The sequence below is a fragment of the Nymphaea colorata genome, chromosome 4 (genome assembly GCF_008831285.2).
Source record: "Nymphaea colorata isolate Beijing-Zhang1983 chromosome 4, ASM883128v2, whole genome shotgun sequence".
NCBI lineage: Eukaryota > Viridiplantae > Streptophyta > Magnoliopsida > Nymphaeales > Nymphaeaceae > Nymphaea > Nymphaea colorata.
In genome coordinates this window covers 17,283,038-17,304,177 of record NC_045141.1, presented here as the reverse complement: position 1 = coordinate 17,304,177, position 21,140 = coordinate 17,283,038, and the positions used below count along the sequence as shown (strand labels likewise).

Here is a 21,140-nt window from a genome sequence, read left to right as displayed (position 1 = left end):
TGCTGACACCCAACTTTCCTGTTGGCGTGAAAGAAAGGCTGTAGCTCTTTTACAAACTTTACTGATTCCAATCTCATAAACATGACTGGTTCCCATAAAACAAAGTTTGAAGTAGCTTTTTCCGGTGCCAAGAATGAGAACATTATGTTCCGGATAGTTTTCTTCTGCATTTTACAGAGATTTGCTTTGGGCTGGTGCGGTTTCAACTTTCAATTACCCTGAAATGGAAGCGGGAAACCGACTGTTTCTAATTAAATTCTAGAAAACAGAGTGAAGTCGGAAGCAAATCGAATTTTGGCATTAAAAATATGAAAGTTGGTTCCCGGATTTCATTCGAGCTTTCGTTTTCCAAGTGGATTGTTTTTTTTTTTGTTTAAGAGAAATTTTGTCGTCTTCAACGGGAGTTTGTGGACGGCATGTGAACGAGGTACTTTCGTTCAATTGTCAACAAATCCAAGTCTTAAGATATGTTCAAGTCGCAACTATCTGCTCAAGAAACGCCAGCTGCTTTGTCGTGTTAAATTTCTCGTGACAAAACATGTTTCGAGTATTTATGAAAGTTCTGAACCATTAAGTTCATAACAGCGGTCAAAGCTCAGTCTGATTCTCTTCAGCTACGGACTTCTCTCTCTCTCAGAGAGGCTGACAGCATTCTGACTTATGCGTGAAGACGAAGAGTCCGAAGACAGAGGTGCCATCTAAGGGATCCCGTCTTCTTTCTAACGTGGGCTGTACGAGACGTTACACGAGGCAAACTGAAAATTTGGTGTGTGTGTGTGTGTGCGTGCGTGCGTGAGAGAATTGTTCCAACAGAACCAAGCAAGCAGCTTTGCTTGGGGATAGCATACAAGACAAGCAACCTAAGAAAGAGAGATCTGAAGTTTAATTTTCACGCACTTCCTTTGATAGAAAAAGGAAAAACTCACTGTTTTTCTTCTTTAATACTCCACTGCGGATGGTGAATGGGGTTAGATGGGATCTGTCAAACTGGTAATCAAAGCATGGTTGTTTTATGGAGCTCGGAACTTTTTTTTTTTTTTGTGGGGTTTTACATCCAAATCAAATCGGGTATTTGTGTGAAGTCGGTTGATCGATTGGGGATTGTTCTTTCCCTTTACAATAATTTGAATCTGCTAAAAATCCGGCTACCCAATTGCCCATTTAGCCGGATTTAGCAAAGTCTCTTCCAAAACTTAGGAATAAAAATGCACAGTACTCATTTGCTTTGATAGAAGGAAACGAGACCGATTGTTCTTTTCTTTTTAACATATTGAACTCCCCAATTTAAGAGTCTCAAATTCTCAATATTGTGTTTGTCCCGATGCCTTGTGAGCACATTTCCGACGTCTCGTTCTGTTTGTTTTCCAGTGCAAAGATCCACGGACACTCGTCTCTTGCTTGCCATGTGCAAGTATGCAACACCTGAACTGCCACAAAAAAGTATATATTTACGATTCTTTTTATACAAGTGGCAGTAAAGACAAGTTCTTTTACTTTTTTTTTTTCATATATATTTAAGTTTATTTGGAAGGCCTTCATATACCATCAATTGCATTCTGAAAGTAATTTAATATGTTGTTTGATAAGCGGAGACATTATATTTATGAAAAGAAGGAAAGACTCTTGCCCCTCTTAAACGTATGGATAAAAGATTTAATTGCAATAAACTTGTCTGATGTCATCAATCAAACACGCCTTCAGAAAAGCCAGTCCAACCTCAGGCTAAATTGTTTTTGTTGAACTGAAAATTGTAAAATGATGAAAAGGGGAATGGATTTCACGGATTCAGGTAAAAAAATGGGTGGGGAATTGAAATTTGATCTGCATAAGAATATAGGATTTAGGACCGTTAAATTCCCATCGAAAAGGACAAAAATGTCCTCAACCGACGGGAGCCAACGGAGAGGGTATGGCGGCCGTTGAGCTAGGATACGGATATGGATCCGGATCCGGACTCTCTGTTTCTTTACCAGTTACCGCCCCGTTACGCTTGCTTTTTGTTCCGTTAGGGGAGGGAGGGGACAGTTGCCGCCTCCGAGTGCGGGCCGGGATGTGGGAGGTGGGACCCGGCGCTTCTTCACCGGTGGCCGGCTTCAGCCTCACTCCCCAACAACCAGCTCTCCGATTGACATCTTGACGTCTCCGGCGTCCTCCCTCCCCGATGTCCACTTCTGGAGCTTCACTGAAAAAATTAAAACTTTGGATACAGCCACAGAGGAATTAGTTGATAGTTTCATGGTACTACTATTTTCTTTTTCTTTTTTTCAGTGATAGTTTTAAATTTTGTTAGTTATTATATATATATATATATATAAAACTGAAATAGTTGTATGCTAGATGTTGCCGAATGACACCCTTTATGACAGGGTTTAGCTATACAAAATAAAAAAATAATTATATGGCTACAGAGAATATATATATACAGTTGATTTCAATTCCTCTTAGGCTATTACAGACCTTTCTTTTTCTGCCGATAAAGGTTTGGCAGACCTTGACGGAATTGAGGCCTCTGAGTTAAATTAAAGTGAAGCGTCAAATTCCTTCTTTGAGCCTACAATCGCTAGAAGTGCAACTAAGAACGCTTCCCCTCTCAAAGTAAAATACATCAATACGTGACCAATGCCTTTTCCCTGCAAAACATTAGATCCGCGAAGGGAAGCTGGTTCTTGTGTGGGGCAATTAAGAAACGAAGATCAACTGAAACTTTCAAGATTCGAGTGGAACTTTTATAATCACGAAGAGGGCATGCAATTTTCTCTGGTAATAAACTTTTTAACTCGATCGGATAAATTTCACTTTACCAATTCAACAAACGTGTTGATCGACTAGGCTTTTGTACTTAGAAAGGTTTTTAATGAGATTGAATGCAAAAATGTTGATACTCCAAAGCACATAGCATAGCTGGCTGAGTAAGTGGTCACATGTAAGGCATGTCATCGGTTTGATTTTCATGAGATGCTATTATCCTGTAGTGTATATGGTGGGATCGCGACACTCAAGTTGACAAGAACACCATACCTCACAGAGGCCCCAACACAATATAGGTCCCTACGAGTAGAGAAAATAAGGGGTCTTCAAGCTTTTTTATGACCAGTTGCTCACCAGAAATTCAAAATGTGAGTGACCCAAAAAATTGCACGGTTGTATTTGTAGAATTGAACAGTTTTAATTTTTTTCGAATCGATCATGTAAATCAGATCTACGGGGTTAGATTTATGTAGCAAAACAATATATTGAGATTCAAAAGGTCATGTTATGTGTTGCAACCTGTTACTGGACCCCCCGAATGACGCCGAGATAAATGAACCTCATAAGAAACTCCTCAGCTCTCCCTGCCATGCAACAGAGACTTCCTAAAAGTGCTTGCCGGCTCCAATGGCTAATGCACAAATGTTTGCTACGGATGCCTGACATATTCATCCTTAACTATTTTCCACAAAGTTGTAACAAAATATACAGGTTTTACATGAGCATGCAAACTTGGAATCGAGACTCGGAAGGACAGCAATCTTACTTGTTAGGCCTTGGAGACATAGCCTATTTTAAGGGAGAAGAAACTAATACGGCCCTTCTTAGACCTCCATAGACACTAGCCCAGACCAGGGTTGGAGAAGGTAGAATTTGGGCTACTGCAACTATGGCGGAAGCAAATTAGGCCAATAAAAGAGCCATTCAAGACATCTCTCTCTCTCTCTCTCTCTCTCTCTCTCTCTATATATATATATATATATATATATATATATTACACGCACATACTTACTTTCTTCTCTACTTCCATGTTTTTCTTTGGCTGCAAGGCTTCGTGCCGGCTTTTGCCGAATGGGCACGATGGCATGTGGAACTTTGCCTCACATGCTGGCACATGCTTTTGAGCTACCACTTTATTCCATTCTTTCTTTCTGGACGATGCCTTTTTCTATCATCACCTTTTATTCCATCACTTCCACAGTTTTGCATTTGGATTATTATAACTGCATGCATTGACTAAACCCCCTAGAATCCCGTCCTCTCTAATTAGAAAGAATATTATTACCTATGCTTGGAAAGAGGTTATGCTAATACTTAGATAAAGTATATTTGGTGATCCCTTCTGTGCCAATTACGCCAAAGTAACGTGCATTGAATTTCATTAAGTACTCTTAAGGCACCCATCAAAAGAAGAAATGTAGTCATCCTCGGCTCGATAAGAATTTGCTAGTTAATTAATCCTTCCCTGAAAAGTATCCAATTTTGTCCTCATAAGGGTCTCCCTTTTATTTATTCATTTATTTTTCATTCTCTTCATTTTTTGGTCATTTAGCCCCCAAGCATTGACTTGAACTCTTGAGGCGGAACATTCGGGTTTCTTTCTAACGCATACCTGTTACATGGCACAACAAAGTTGGCAAACCCATAACTTGGACTCGGATCGGTTAATGACTAGGTCAGCGAGTTGACTTGTTGACTTGAACTCGTTGGCTCAATCCAGTTTTAAGATAATGAGTCAAGATGAGTCCAGGCCGAGTCAGGGGTGAGTTGGGCCGAACCAACCTTGACTTGTGGCCAGGTTGACTGGGGTGATTCCTGAGCCAACTCGGTGAGTCAGCCAACTATGTGGCACATGGAGCAAGCATACAAGAGTACAGACATGTTCGCTTGTACTCCACCCATTTTGCGGAATGGAAAAGCAAAACTCCCCCATCTATTCTTACCAAACATGCTCGAAGAATCACAAGATCATGATATGCCTATTTGAAGCTATAAATAATTTGTATTATTTGGCTTTTGCTGGTGACCACCTTGTCCGGGCAGTGTGGTCCGTTCATGGACCCCAAAGCTATGGACCATGGACCATGGTGCACGGTGGTCCTGAAGTTTGGATCGGTTCAGGCAAGCTGCACGAGGGATCCTCAGATCATCTGTCTTCTTTAGAGCAGAAGCGACTGTTAACAGTGGTACTGATGTACCAGATCATCTCTCTCATCCTTAGAGAATGGGACTCGTGCAAAGGAAGAACAAAAATGTTGCTTTTAGAAAGAGAGAAAGAAAGGGAGGAAGAGATTATTTATGTTCATGCATTCATAATGAATGAATGGGAGCATGCAACATGTTGGATTGTGTGAGCTGGATTTTTGTACTCTAATCGATCTCATGATATTATGGATCAAAAGGACCACATGCTCTTCACTTGTGAAGACTTTTATGCACATAGATTCTTCATGTACATACAATGTGTTTCCTTTCATTTATATCAAGGAATAATCAAACACAAGCTTCCAGACACAAAAAACTTTTGGGTAATGCCCAGCTATGCATCTAAACATGCGGAAATGTGCACCCCCACAACTCCATAAATTGTTCAACGGCACTCTCTCTCTTCTCTCTCACATCACATCGGCAGTCACATGCAGCAGAATATTAGCTTTGATGAAGTCCTTTCGCATAAAAATAAAAGAAAAGTCTCTTTCAACCACGACTTCTAGCTACCAAGTGGTTTTGTTAGCTTCGATAAGACATTTCGCTCCAGAACGCAGATTCAATTAATGGTCGTGTAAATTTTGGTTGGTTTGAGATCTTATAGCACCATGCACTGATATGCGGGTCAGTGAGCGGGAGAATTAATTCCACCACCCTGGCGATAGCCAAAGCTATATCAGTATTGAGCGAGATCTCCACATGCTTCAATTTACACGTAGGACTCACCCGGCCATGCATAGATATCGTTGATGATTTTATCAAGACTTTTCAAGTGCTAAACGTTCTCGACAATCAAGATGCTTTGCAGTATTTTACGTCTCGTTGATGATATTGTTGCACTAAACAGACGCATATATATCTTTTGCTTAGGGACGTAAGGTGCACATACTTTGTTTATGTATATTAAACTAAACTAGCTTTCAATGTTTCAGGAACTTCGTTCTAGGTGACTTGTTTTCTTTTAGTTGTACAAGTTGATCCCAATTAAGGGGCATTTGAAATCTTTTAGCTTAAAGATCCTATAACAATATATTTCTCTAGGTGTATGAGGGACTTGTTGGACTAATCACCAACTTTGGGGATCGAACTAAGACGGCTGCCGAGATGATAGTCAATAATTTTGCATATACAAGCACATACATACAGTGGTGCACACAAAGCACATGTATGCATACATGCAGTGGCGGAGCCATACATCAGCTGGTGTAGGCAGTTGCCCACACCAGTCCTATAATTTTTGTTTATCTTCATACATGTGCCTACAAATAATTGCTTATTTATGTATACTGGTGCCACCCCCTTAGGAAACAATTAAAATTTCTAAAATAATGTCCTTTAACTAAAAATTTCTGGCTTCACCATTGCATACACGTGCATTTGTGTGATCATGCACCCATAGAAAAAGAAAAGCTTCAGTGATGGCGGGGCAAGTCTTTTTCATGGCGGATTAATTGGCAACAGCTATTCATGGCTTGGCAAGCACATATCGTGGACCTCCACAGTTGCTTTACGGAGAAACACACACACATATATATATAATGCTCATAAATTGAATTGTTTATACTATACCGTTACATATATATTATAGTGTCTTTAGTTAACCAGAAAGTTACTGATCATAAAAATAGGCAGAAAATCTGCTGTTTGAACACAAAGATGATTTCCTCCTAATTAGATGATAACAAGCTGCCTCCAGCATTAATAATAGAACTAATCGAATTGATCAATGAACTTTCTCTATCAAATATTTTATAGTCTACAAACGACCTATGGACGGGCCCGGTGCGTTCATCATGGAAGCTCGCAATTGTTTCCACTTGCAAATTATTTGAGTAGCTTTATATCACAGCTAGGTGGGCCTTTTCTCATTAATATCACTTTTTTTTCCTTTTGAACTTAAAATGAGAACATATACATAGCTCCAATATTTAATCAGTTCACGAGCAATGTTGAGCATCAGATTTGGGCGGTCAGATTAAGGCTTTCCATGTGATGACAGTTGAAAGGTTCCAGAATTGGCGTCTACGCCTCTTATCACAAAGTTGAAGCAACATTATAGTTTTCCAGCCAGCAAGTAGGAACGTCGATGGATTATATTCAGATAGGATATCTAACTGAATCTGCTTGAGTCAAAAAAGTCCGATAAGGAAAGAAAATTTAAGATTAGATCGAGAAAAGATTGATTTTGGATTTAAGAAATACCATTAACATCCAACTGGTTTCGTTTTTAAATCTCCGACCATATTCAAATTCAGATCAAGATTCAGGTTCTGTTATAAAAATATCAAATCTGTACATTCTGAAAGTCGGTCTTAACGTGTCAAAATACAGTTTGGATTCAATTGTGTATTTAAAAGTTAGATTCAGATTTGGATGTGAATCTAAAAGATGGATTTGGATCATATTTGGATTGTGACTTTAACATTAATTAAATTTGATATAATATAAACTTTGTTAATTGATTTCTGAATTTTAATTCAGATATGAACGTGAACACCCGATGGTTCCAACGAACAGTTTGCTAGGAGATAGCCTCTGCACCTTTATTGCAAAGAAATTGGTATGTGCAGGCATGAACAATCAAATAAGCTGGATATGGTAAAGAATATGTCAGATTTGAATCCTATAAGTAATTGACATCCCTAAGCAATTGGAATAAGACAACTGAAGTGGACACCGGACGCGATTGGTGTTTCTAATAATTGTCATATAAAACTAAGAGTATTTTATCCGCATGATTGATTTTGCAATACTTTCTAAAGACTTGAGAAAGCTTTTGTATAATAGAGTTAGTTGGTTAACTAAGAAAGGTCAACAGCCAAACGGCCAATCCATGCATCCTTCATCGGAAAGTTAACAAGGAAACTTTCTTAGCAGGCATTGGGTAACAGTTGAAGGCTATAACACTAAGAAATGAGTATAACAGGCAATGATGACCACATTAAAGTGGGGGAAAAAAAAAGGAAAGAAAATGGTTTCTTTCTCTCATCATTTACAGAGAAAAAGTTTGATGCAATAAAAAGAGTAAATCCCCACATGGCGCTTTCATATCTACTTTATATTCCGCTGTTGCAGGCTATTTTATTTTACTGTTGCAGAGTGCAGGCTATTTTATTTTACTGTTGCAGACTATGTACCAAACACTGTTCATATTGGAGGACTCTTTGCTTTGAAGCCAAAGGAGAAGGACGTGAAAGCCAGCTAGGAAGTGGCATTAGGTTGATCCAACTAATCCACCCATGTGCCCCTCCCTTAAATGTCAATATTTAAAAGGACTGTTGATTAGAAGCCTAATCAGTTGATGAAGTTTAGAAGGATCAACTATTATAACAATCTAGTTAACAACTACTATATATGCATTAACAACAACAAAAATTTATGTTGTTGGTTAAACAGTTGTCAACCATGCCGATGGTTCCTTTGCATCTTAAGCGGTGAGAGATGGAACCTAAGTTGAAGGATATACTAATACCATAGATGACACCGGAGCAGCTTAGTACCCTAGAGGCACGAGGAATTTGGGTTGGAGAGAGATGGGGGGCCTTCGAGCATCTTTTTTAAGCAGTGGATTGTTGACCTTTCGCTCACCCAAAACCACGCCGACGGCATTAATCAGTTTGTCACGGCATGATAAGTCATGATGCGGAAAGAAGTTTCATTGCATTTTGGGAAAACTAATTAAGGATGAACCTGCTTGATGCAGTTAGCTCAAGTGATCGTCCAATTGTAAAGCTTGTCATTAATTAAGTAACGCTAAATAAATGTTAGTAAAGATGAAAAAATGCCAATAAAAGCTTTACTGTCCGGCTGCACCAAGACAATCTGGCATGGAGTTGGAGTTTCTTATGTCTTAATTAGCTGATTCTAAACTGACCTGTTCACACTTGAAGCCCCGAAAAGAAGAAGAAGAAGAAGATGTGAAAGGAAGGAGCAGTTTATACTTTCGACTTAATTAATTTATGGGGATCCAACATCCGAAAGAATGGTACAGAATTTCTTTTCTTTCTTTCATGTCCTCGTACAGGCCTAAGCAAGTGCCATTTGAGAGAATAGAAAATTGATCAACGAATATAATGTATTTACTTTTACACAGATTGCAGAATAAGTGGAAGAACTTGATAAAGGTGGCTCGATGGCCTGTAGTTTTTAATTACTGAATCCATCTTGTCTAATAATTCATCTATGAAGCTATCGTGTTTTCACATTTGGATACAAAGTTAATCCATCTTGTCTAATAATTCATCTACGAAGTTATCGTGTTTTCACATTTGCCTACAAAATCATACAAGGAGTTTTCCTGCAAGTACCAGTTGGCTGTAGAGGGTCTCACTTAGGCGCGAGACAAAGGAGACAGAGTTGCATGCGCCGCTCGGTGCACGCAACATACATATGCCAAAAGAAAAAGGGAGACAATTTTGAAATTATTGAAAAAGAAATATCCTTTTGAGTCTTTCACTCTTTTTTATTTCCTTTAAATTTAAATAGGAACATTTTCATTATTAACAGTGCAGGTGCATGAAATTTTGTGCACCAGCACGGCTTACATAACCAGCTTCCGAGACATAGTGGGGTGACTTAATTTGAGTATTAAAAACATAAATACCTAATGACAATAAGGCTGCATTGTATTTTAAATTGATAAAAATTATGTGAGCTGAAACATGCATTAGCAAATTGGATTGAGAATTTGAAAGCTGAGATTCAATCCATTAATGGTGATATATTGAAATTGGAGCGAGTTGGGATCTAGGGCATCAGACAAAGAATTCAACTCTGATAAAGCCCATTTAAGCCCTGGCCCATACATAAATGGGCTGGGGCCAGTCCGAGTTCAGCCCAACCATAATGGGCTTTTCTGGCCCTTAGGGGCTCAAGGCTGGCTTGCAGCTTTGAGGAGGTTTAATTAGACAACTTCCTTGATTAAAGCTAAGCTAAGGAGATTTAATTAGACAACTTCGTTGATTAATTTCAGTTTGAAAATTTGGTGCTCATAATATAGTACAAATCCAGTCTGGTAGAGAAAAAAGTTCATTCGCGTACCCAAACTTGGATCCACTTTTTAGCGAGACCGAGTTTCAGACCACAACTCAGATCATGAGTCTAGAAATGGAATTAGATCCAGCCCATGCAATTTAGTTCCTCTATATTTCGGGCATGGTTTATCGGACCTGTATTCTAATCCTTGTGCTCTTGAGTGCATAGACCCAGGCGTCCAGCACAGGTTAACGATGGGTTCTGATTTGATTCGAGATCTATTCACAGTGAGCCAGATATATAGATTGAAAGTTAATACCTTGATGTCATATAGAAATTGAATGTTTGAAGAACTTGTAGGTAGTCAGTCTCTATTTCAAATATCACGAGGGACATCAAGTTCTTGTGTTACAAAAAGAAGACACTCATATACAAGTTGAAGCATGGTGGAGGAAGCACTCTTGAGACGCCAAAAGCAAGCCAGGAGCCATTTGGAAACATTAACGTTATGTTCCATGAATCTTCTTCACTTTTAAGGCAGATGCATGGAGCAATAACGTATTGTTACTACTTAGAAACAATTCTTGAGGTGACAATGAGTTGGGTAAGAAGTTTTGCACTTTGCCAGGCAGTGAGTCTTCCCCACTCGCCTCCAGACAAATGCTAAACTTTACTATTGTGTATAATCATATATGACCAAAATGTCAGGTTTGAGGTTCGGTTTTGGGAAGTGGGGATATGAGATCATGAAAGGTTTCAGATCACTTTGAACAGTAAATGAAAATGCTCTTAGTCATCATCAGAACTTTAGGGGTAGTTTGGTAGAAAATGCCCTATAAAGCTGTTCAAAGGTTGGGGCAGATTAATGAAACATTAGTTCTAATATTTTACGAATCGGCCTTAATATTTGGGCGCATTCATAAGACACCCACAGAGTGTCCTTGCAAAGGACCTCTTAGATGAACACCAACCCATGCTAAATTTTACAGTTCGAACAGTGTTAGTCTCTTAGATCCAGATCAAATGAAAGAGGTGCTTCCATCAACCGCCCAATGTTCATCTGCAGTCAATGTTTATCCGAGCTGGATATCTCATCCATATATGTATGTCCAGGTGAAATGTTTGTCTACATACATGAAGCCATCTAGATGGGATGAAGAACAATGGATGGAAGCAAGTCTTGTAGAATGAATAACTACAGCTTCAGGGAGAAGTTCTCCCAGGTAAATGGGTTTGAATTTAACGGTGCTTTCTCGGGCGAGTTGAAGCCTGCTCTTTCTGTGAAGAACTCGTCCCAGTCAAGCTTTAAAAGCTACTTATTGGACTCGTGTTTCTGCTGCATTCTGAGATATGAACTTGTATCTCTTGTGATTTTAGTATTTCCTAGCAAGCAAGCAGCAGCGAGAAGAGTGCAAAAGTAAAGGCACAGTCACTTCACTTGAAAAGAAAACAATTGCCCCGTTTTTGCAGCTCTAATGGTAGAGACACCAAGAGAGAGAGCAAGAGTCGATAAAACGAGAATATATAACAAAATCTGGAGACAAGAGATCCCCTAAGTACAAAAACAATCCGCAAAAAATAAACCGTAAAAACAAAAGCAGGAAGAAGAAATATACAATACAATGTATAGAAAAATAAGAGAAAGAGAAAAGACGGAGCGGCACAGTCACCCAGCCGCAGACGGACAGCGGCGCTTCAACCGAATGGCAAACTGGACATCTCCTTGCACAAGACGAGCCATAGAATCTAGCGAAGAGAAAGTGTCCCTAAAGACTTTGCGCTCCTCTCAAATACGCCACCAAGCTGAAATGAGCCACGGCCTCCAAACATGACCCCAGGAAGCAGTCAGGTGGGGGGAAGGACAAAAGAGGAAAAGAAGACGAATGGATTGTGGGTTTGGAAGACTACTAACAAGAAAAAGCCAGGCAGAAGCAAAGACACTAGAGAAAAAAGGGCACGAAATAAAAAGGTGAACCCGGTACTCAGTCGCGACAAGACATAGGGGACAAATAAAGAAAGAGAAAAAAAAAGTTTTTGGGCGACAAGATGGTTCAGATGAGCTGTCTTAGGGATACAAATATATCTAGACTCATGGTTTATTTTCTTATATACATATACATAAAAGTATAATTTTTTTGTAAATTTTTGTTAAAAAGTATTTTAAACAAAATATGAACATCCTTTATAAAACACTACTTAACGTAGCTGTGGACCGTCGCCTAAGATGCTACCAAGGTTTGGTTTTAATTGAATAGAAAAACTGGAAATTAATCTGATCAGAGTTCCAACGGTTTGTGAATGGGATTGAATAGAAACAGATTTTTAAAAATGTGACGGAAATAAGGACAACGAGAACAACCATAAAACCGAACGCAGACAAAATTTACAAAAAATAAAGAATATAGAGAGTATCGAATAAGAAGAAGAAATCGAGCAACAATGTATCCTGGCATTCTCGGGTTCTCTGATTCTCACGGACTTTGATTTTCGTGAGTTCATCGGCGCTCGAGCACGGCAGCTGAGGCAGTTTGGTTCCTCTTCTTCTTCTTTTTTTTAGAAGAAGAAGAAGAAGAATGGAGTAAATTGGTTCCTTGATTTTCAATTGGCGCTTGATAGCTGTAGAAAACATGTCATTTAGTAAGGTAGCGTTTGGACGATACCTTGAAAATGGTTTCTCAAAAACCTGGTTTTGTAAAATTGATTTTCTTAATGAGTCTAGTAAAACATTGTTTGTTGCTATTATTCTTTCACTTTTAAGAAATAATTGTTTGTTGCTGTTATTATTTCACTTTTAAGAAATAAAAAAAGTCCAGCGAGGGGTTGGCTGACAAAGGAGGCAGAGACTGGTAGGTGGGTAATCTTTGTTTCAACGTCTTGTAGCGCTAATTTTCTGTAATACCGAAATGCGAATTGATATATAGTGGGTGCATCACTTTGAAACACCAAAAGCAGATTTGATATTATAAATCAATAGATGAAAAAAATGAGAGATTCTGATTTGAATGTGATGAAATACTCCTCTTACTCATTTAAATATATAATAAGACTCATTTAAAAGTTGATCCTAATGATTCACAGGATTCAAATTAGGGGCCGTTTGTTGATTGCAGATCTCAAATCTGTAGTGAGATCATCAAACCATTTGTTTAAACATACAAAAACTAAATTTCATGAAAGCCTTAGGTACGTATAACCCTTTACCAAAAATACAATGTGTTTCACTTGATAATAGAAGAATACCACATTATCACACACTATTCATTCTCTTAGCTATTTTAAAAGTATTTTTACTTTTTTATTTTTAGTTATTATATATGCTTTATTTATTATTCAAATTTAGCGTATGCAAGGGCGAACACAAGAGAGCTGGTAGGGGCAATGGAGATTTGTAAAAAAAAATAAAAATTTTATTTGTAAATTGAAAAAATCATTTAATTTATATAAAAATATGGAAAAATTGTATTTCAACTCCTACTTTTCTACCTATTTAGGCAATCAACCAACGCTGAGTGGGCAACTGCCCAATTTGATTCGCTTTTTCAGTTTTTCATACAACTCCAAGATACTCCACTCCGAGCAATGCATTTTTTTTTTTACTCAGTGAAAATCCACATTTCAGCATAAGTGGACCTATTTTTTCCACAAAAGGAAGAAAGTTGATCCGTTGCGAAGCAGACAGAAATATTGTTGCCGCAAACTGCGATGAAAAAAATATAAATAGAAGTGCGTGGACCAGTAAGTCACGATTTTCTTAAAAAATAATAAAAGAGAGAAACATCGCGTAATTTTAACGCTACTTGTAAAAGGAAGTAAAATTACAAGGCAAAGCATATTCTTTTAGGTATTTGCAGATGGGGTATCAGTTTGCGTTTAAAACACAAAAGATAAAACTCAAAATTGCAAGGTTGGTTGAGCAAGGTTGGTTGAGGGTAAAGTTGCATTGCCCCGCTAGCTCTGCGAGTTACTGTCTAACTGGTGTAGACCATTATCTACTTGAGTTCTTGAAATCTTTTATTAATTGAATGGGATTTGAGTCTGATCATTTTCATGTGGTGGTGCACACTAAACCTAGATTGTCTACTGTTGCGCTAACACTCGTTCTACTAAGCGAGAGATTTATTAGTGCCGCCAAAACTTTTTGACATTCATTGAGTCCACTGCATCGATAATGAGAGTAAATATTAAAAAGATTGATGTTGTGCATCACCAGAGATCGAAGAATTTTACGACACCTTTTACTCATGGTCAATAACTCTTTGTTTTCGTATAACAATTAGCACCACTTTGTAAGTATATAAAAAGTCGAGGTGGATAGATCGAATTATGAGGAAATTTAGCACCACATCTAAATAAAGATGATAAATATTTTATTCCGTCAAAATTTTCGAATAGAAGGAAGACTGAGGCGAAGAATGTCGTGATCTTCTTCTCCTCCTCCGCTTCCTCTCTCTCTCTCTCCCTCTTTCCTGCAGAAGAAGAAGAACAAGAAGGCGAAGATGTCGGGAGGAATTGCTCGTGCGCGACTCGCCGAGGAGCGGAAGGCGTGGCGTAAGAACCATCCCCATGTCCGTCCCTGTCTTTCTTTCTCTCTCTCTCTCTCTCTGGTTCTGTTTCTGATACTTGATGGTCCATGGTTTTCTTTCTTTGGTTCCGTTTCTGTTTCTTGATGGTTTTGTTTTTCTGTTATTAGGGTTTTGTAGCGAAGCCGGAGACGCTGCAAGATGGTACTGTCAATTTGATGGTTTGGCACTGCACCATCCCTGGGAAAGCTGGGGTTAGTTGTCTCTCCTGAACATGAGTATAGATCTTTCTTTTGTTTCCCGTTTGGTTAACTTCTTGGTTGTTTTTACTTCGATTCAAGATAGTGGTTTGCTCCTGTGCCCTAATTTTTTCAGTCTTGGAGGACGAGGGCACATCATGGAGCTATAGCTTTTGCGTTTAGGGGCGTTCTGCCTAAAGTTCATGATCTATTTGCCTCATTTCTTATTGGAAATCGATGGCTGCGTACTGTTTCATTAACTTGTTTTTTTCATTCAGAATGTTTTTCCCTAAATTTCTTCTAATTTGCCCTCCGAAAGAAGTGCCTCTCTTTTCTTAGCTGCGTTTTGTAAATTTGTATAATTAGGTAGTTCATATCCATTTGGTAGTTGTTTTATACTCTTCCAGAAAATGGAAATGTGGAAGAAATGCATCTAACCCATGCAAAATGGTTTCTATCTAGGCGAATTGAGCTAATGCTGTAATGCAGTACGTATAGTCCACCAGGGAGGTGGACTTTGGTGGATGGAATTCAGTATTCATTTGAGAACATTATTTTTCTATGTAACTGAGTTCTGGACTAATGAATGTTCATGATGAATATGAAGCAGGCATGTATTCATCTGTTCGAAAATAGATAGATTAACCGTCCCATGTAAAAGTTTGGTGGATTTAGCAGCTGAGAGTATTGTACTCTTGATTAGAAGGTGAAGACTGATGCTTAGGTCTAAGGACTTTTTACCAGTTTTTCTCTTTAGTTTCAGGACTGGAATAAATATGGTTGCTCCAATTGGGCCGCTAACTTAATACATTTGTCATAATAAATATGCCTGCAGTATGTAATGGGCATTTTAAATTAGGATGTGCACCACATAGATATGATTAAGACCTCTAAATGACCTGAATTTTCTTTTATGCTTGACAAGACTTTCGTAAGTGTCTTCCTCCAAATGTCTATTCTATGAGTCATCTGTTTGTTTATTTTCGTGGTTGTAAAATTGCATTAGCTTTTGGCTCTACTTTGATAGTTAGCAATTTAGCATATTATAATTTAGAAAAACCAGGTTATCGAAGTAATGGAACCACGTGATCATCAATAAATGGATGGTTAACAATAAATGAAATTAACCATGACAGAAAGGATAGTCAAAATCCATTCACCAGTCAGTTATACGATTGTGACAATAAATTTATGTCAACCTACTTAGTGTGCTTGATAAATCAGTTGGAGAATGTAATTTTGGGCTAAACATGAACTGTTTTTTATGACAGGTACATATAGCATAAACCCATAAATGTTTACGTGATTGAACAAATATGCATATGCACTATGCACAAGTCGGCATACATGTGTGCAATATTATGGCCTTTAACTTGTCAACATTCAATACTTGGTTATGCTTGGATCTGGTTAAAAAAGTATGTCGCATGTAGCTCATCTCTGTCCATGTATTACATGTAGCCAAATTGGTGTACGTGTCTTAGCACCTGTCCCTGCAATATATTGCATCATATAATACTGTTGAATGCAGTATGCTGTTTGTGGCATTGTTACCTATAACTAGATATACTCATATCACCTGAATCAGGCCCAGGCGAGAATCTTGCTTCTTATGACAGTCACCTAATGTTGCTCAATGAGTGCATACTGCATGTACACTGATAGAGCTGGTGAGTTTTGATTTACAGTTGCAAGAGGTTTGTCCCTTACACCATTGAGGATGACCAACAAGTATGTTCATGATCAGATGCATAAGTTTTGGTTCTTCTTGTGCATGCAATCATTTCAGTGAAGGAACAGAATTGTTTTTGTCATACAGTGGTATTGAAATGAAGGGCATGGCCTTTTAGTTTAGCATAGTGATATTACAAAAAATGCAGCCGTGGATTATCTCTTGCGACTCTGACAAGACAACATCTGAGATAAGTCCATCTGCAAAATTGTGGAAGCCTGCAATACATCCTTACCAGCTGGCAGCTGCACTATGGCTAAGTAGCTTGATCACCAAGCAAGAGAAGATTATCACATATGCTTTTACCAGAGGATAGTCTATATTGATATGAGTATCATCCACACACTTGTAGTATTTAGATAGGCTGTTTAACTGAATATCAGTGTAATTTCTGTGAAGAGGTCCTCTCGAAGTTCCTAAAATCTGTTGGCATTTCGAAATAACCATTGTCTCTTGATTTTGCAGACTGATTGGGAGGGGGGTTTTTTCCCTCTAACTCTCCACTTCAGTGAGGATTATCCAAGCAAACCACCAAAGTGCAAGTTTCCGCCAGGTTTTTTCCATCCCAATGTCTACCCATCCGGAACTGTGTGCCTCTCCATTCTTAATGAGGACTATGTAAGTGAAATCATTCCATGTTTCATGATTCTCAGTCTCTTGGTTTTTACCTATGTTTTTCAAAAGCTCAGGTGCTTAGTTTGTTGATTACAATCATTACCTCTCCATCTCGTTGGTGGCATGGGTCTTTTGACTGATTTTGGTGTGGTGTTGCTGATGAAACCAGTAATTTCTAGAATAAGATAAATACTCTTCAACTGCAATTCTGGTCGCAGCTTTCATAAAATCTTGAAAGCTAGATATTTACTAATGCTTTGTCTTTTACTTGCTTCTACACAGGGATGGAGGCCAGCTATCACAGTGAAGCAAATACTTGTTGGGATACAAGATTTACTGGATCAACCAAATCCTGCAGATCCTGCTCAGACTGATGGTTATCATCTCTTTATCCAGGTTTGTACTCTTCACTTGGGGTTGGTTTTGATATGTTAGCTCGAATCATCTGATGACTCTCAGGTGATCTTTAACATGCAGGATCCGACAGAATACAAGAGACGAGTTAGGCTCCAGGCCAAGCAATACCCATCACTTGTGTGATCCATGTGTGAATCTTGTTTAACTCTTTCCGTTCTTGACATGGATATTAGTCAAACAGTGATGTATGCAAAGTTCCGTGTGTCCAGGAAGTCGTGCCACTGAAGTTTGTTTTGTTCTATCCCGGACTTGACCAATATGGTTTATGGGTGACGTCTCTATATTGTTCTCTTGCCTTTGTTCCATGACTCTGTTCTAGACAAAAGCCATGACCAATGTACATTTATATATACACAGCCATTGGGTAGCTTCTGGATCTCCATTTTGGAGCTCTTGATTTTATCAACTAGCAACTTCTAGTCCTTGTGAGTTCTCCCATCTCTTCTGCTGATGTGTTGCACGTTCATGATTTGCCATATAAGTAGTTTTGTCCACTGCTTCAATTTCCGAAAAGTGGCAGGTGATGTTTTTGGCAAGATGAAATGGGGGCACCGAAAGCTAATTTTCTAGCATCGCTGGTTGGATTAGGGCCGCATGAAGTGCTTTTCTAGTTCGATTTCCATGGATCTTATACTTTTGCAGGCCTTTGGGCTGGTTGTTTGGGCGATGGGCTGTAGTCCACTTATTCGCCCAGAACCGGAAAGGTGAATTAAATTTCTTGCTAAAAGAATGACTTGCTGTGTTGGGCACTTTCGTCGATGAACTTCTGCCCTACTATTATTGTCTTAACTTGAAGTGATTAAGATGAAGGGATTTCATTTCTATAAAAAGCGTGTGAATTTTCTTTTTCAACAAATTCAGTGGCAAGAAAGATGACAAGCTTTTAGATGTTTGATATTTACATTATTCAGTAAGTTTTTATCGCGTGGGTGATTTCACTCGCTTGTGTGCGCTATAATATGGTGAAAGTCTTGACGGGTCAGGCTTAAAAGCCTCTGAGTTGAAACACGACAAGCATTCGGTACCTGCGACGGTGTTTTCTCAGAACGGCCCCTCCACACAAACGGGCTATGCGTGGTAAAAATTTGAAAACAAAAAAATGCATATTTAAATGAAGTATCTCAGGAATTTATGTCCCATTTATTTAAAAAAGAATCATAATATTTTAGATTCATCTTTTATGTTAAAGTGGAAAAATATACATGTAAAACATTACTATATCTTCAAACTTATTTATATTTAACCTAACACTATTTCATCAAAATTTAAATTACGTGCCTACTTATGTTTATGGTCATTTTAAATTTCAAAATGTATTTGGAATATCTTACCTTATCAGAGTTCTACCTGACAAACTAGCGACGGCGATGCCTCTGTACATTCTTGCAGTGGATTGCCATACTTATAGGTATTGATGGGAAGAGGGTGTTGCGCATTGACAATGCTTTATGATTTCTGCAATAAGGTTGCAAAAAAAAATAAAAATGAGACAACCAGAAACCAATTTAACGTGGTGGTTCCGTAATGAAGCCTCAAACAGGACGATGATAATTGCAACTTTAGCATGTTTAACTTTGCCCATTTGATCTATCAACAGTTAATAGATCTATTGCCATCATCTATCTTGCTGTTGTTAAGTTTATCTGGATCACCAGTGCGTTTATTTGCCCTGATCTTCTTCTTAATACTAGCAGAAACTGTTGCAGGGTTGAAGCTCTCCCGACTTACAGAAGTTGGTGCTTAGGAGCACAAACATCAATGTTACTGCATCATCCGAACAGTAGTCAAACATCAACCTGAAAAGATGTTCACTTGACAAAATAACGACCTCAATGTGGCTCGAGCATTGGTGCTTGTTCTGGGATGCATCATTATTAGTTCGAGTTTTGATCACAGGAGCCTAAGATACCAACATTTGGGCTCATCAAAATGTTCTTCTTTGCAAAACAAGAAAAAAACAAAAATATGGATCTGATTGGAATCTGATGTTTTTGCGGGTTCTTGGGTGCAATTGTCTGTTTGGAGCCAGATTTACCGGACTAATGTGGTCACTCTCAATCCAGCTATTTCTTTGATTTTATTCCATTTCTGAAAACAGATTTCAAATTCGGGACAGCACATCAACTCAACTGGTAGATCTCTCAACGTGGAATACCTATTAAGCTGCAATATGGATCCTGATTGGGTGCAGATTCATCCGTTTAGGATCAATCCCATTGTGTCCGTATTCGGGTGAGCGAGAGGTTCATCCCACCGTCCGAAGCAAGGCCCGAAAGCTCCCTCACTCCCCTTGTCTTTGGGTTCCTGAGCTGCGTCGCTGTACGCGATAGTAACGGTGCATCCTTCAATAAAACAGAAATATAACACCCATAGGAATCAAATTAGAGACATGCCTTTATACAGACAACTAACAACCCCTAATCAGCAGCTTCAAATAAATACAATTCCACAACCAAATCCAACAAAAGGTACCTAGAAAAATATAGAAATGCCAAAGTGGTAATACACATGTATCATTCACAAGGCAAATCAGCAATGAGATTATATTTTGAGATTACAATTTGCAACAATCTCAAATTCCAACCAGTTGTCCAAATTTGCCTAGACCTGGCTTCTAAGATCTGAATTCAGTTTAAAATGTATGAGCATTCTATTTAAACAATCCGAATTGGAGAATAACTGATCAGTTTCAGATTTAACATCTGATTAAAACTCATTCACCTTCACCTTTTATCTATTCTGGATTTCAGACTTCTATAGATGGGAGGGGGGCAAGATGTATAACTGGTTTTGTTTCACCTTCACACAGTTACCTTCTGAATATATCCAACTCTAAATCCAACGTCAATGGTGCAAGTCATTCTTGTCTGGGTCTAAAGAGGGTTGGCCCATGACCTATGTCACAATATTAAGGGGTGCGGGTACGGATACTGGTAAGGTGTTTTCGTAAATCTTGGTACGGGTAAGGTGACTACTAGATATATTATAATTAGTCATTATTATATATTTTTAATTCAAAAAATTGAACTTGTAAGTGTAAAAAATTGAACTATGAAACAGGAAATAAACTAAAATGAACACCAGTATTTACGCAGAAAATAGAAACATGATATTGGACACCGTAGGCATCAAGAGACAAAATAATGAAGAATAAGAAGAACGAATCGGGCATTAAGAGACAAAATCGGGCATCAATGCAATCAACCGAAACATGTATTTACTATTTGATCAAAAAATCAGCCATCAATCAAGGGTTCAAAGAGACAAAATCAGTAAATCACAATATTGGGCATCAAGAACAAAACCCTAAACATTGCCGCCGTCATCCGTCGCCGTCCAGTGGCCGTCCGTCGGCCGTTGCCGGTCACCGTCCATCCGCCGTCGCCGTCCGCTGCCTCTGCCCAAGGTTGCTGCAAGATGCCACCAACACATTGACGATGGAAGGAAAGGAACAACAAAGTCGAGGAGAAGGAGGTCAGCCCTTTGCGACTAGAGGTTTTACGTTATTATGATATGGTTTGGATCTAGTTTTGACCCGAAACCAGATCCAAACGTACCCGGCGTGCCGGTATTGCCATACCGGCGTACGCCACCAAAACTTGCGTACCACTGTGACATAGCACTTGACTAAGACAGTAGACACTGTTGGTGGCCTGAACAAGACATGTACGCCACTAGTAAGGGCGG

At 38.7% G+C, this 21,140-nt stretch overlaps 1 protein-coding gene and 1 long non-coding RNA gene across 2 annotated transcripts; one reads left to right on the top strand and one right to left on the bottom strand.

Annotated features, from left to right (window-relative positions):
* Positions 1-14,323: 14,323 nt before the first annotated feature.
* Positions 14,324-17,875, top strand: LOC116253663 (SUMO-conjugating enzyme SCE1). The gene is made up of 5 exons (XM_031628598.2): positions 14,324-14,495; positions 14,621-14,704; positions 16,887-17,039; positions 17,319-17,432; positions 17,514-17,875. The coding sequence occupies exons 1-5, from the start codon at positions 14,427-14,429 to the stop codon at positions 17,574-17,576; spliced, it is 483 nt and encodes a 160-aa protein (XP_031484458.1). The 5' UTR covers positions 14,324-14,426; the 3' UTR covers positions 17,577-17,875.
* Positions 17,876-19,265: 1,390 nt separating this feature from the next.
* Positions 19,266-20,925, bottom strand: LOC116253071 (uncharacterized). Its single transcript, XR_004172388.2, has 2 exons — positions 20,759-20,925; positions 19,266-19,795 (listed from the first exon to the last, which is right to left on the bottom strand). It is a non-coding gene; the product is annotated as an uncharacterized LOC116253071 (long non-coding RNA).
* Between the last annotated feature and the right edge of the window lie 215 nt (positions 20,926-21,140).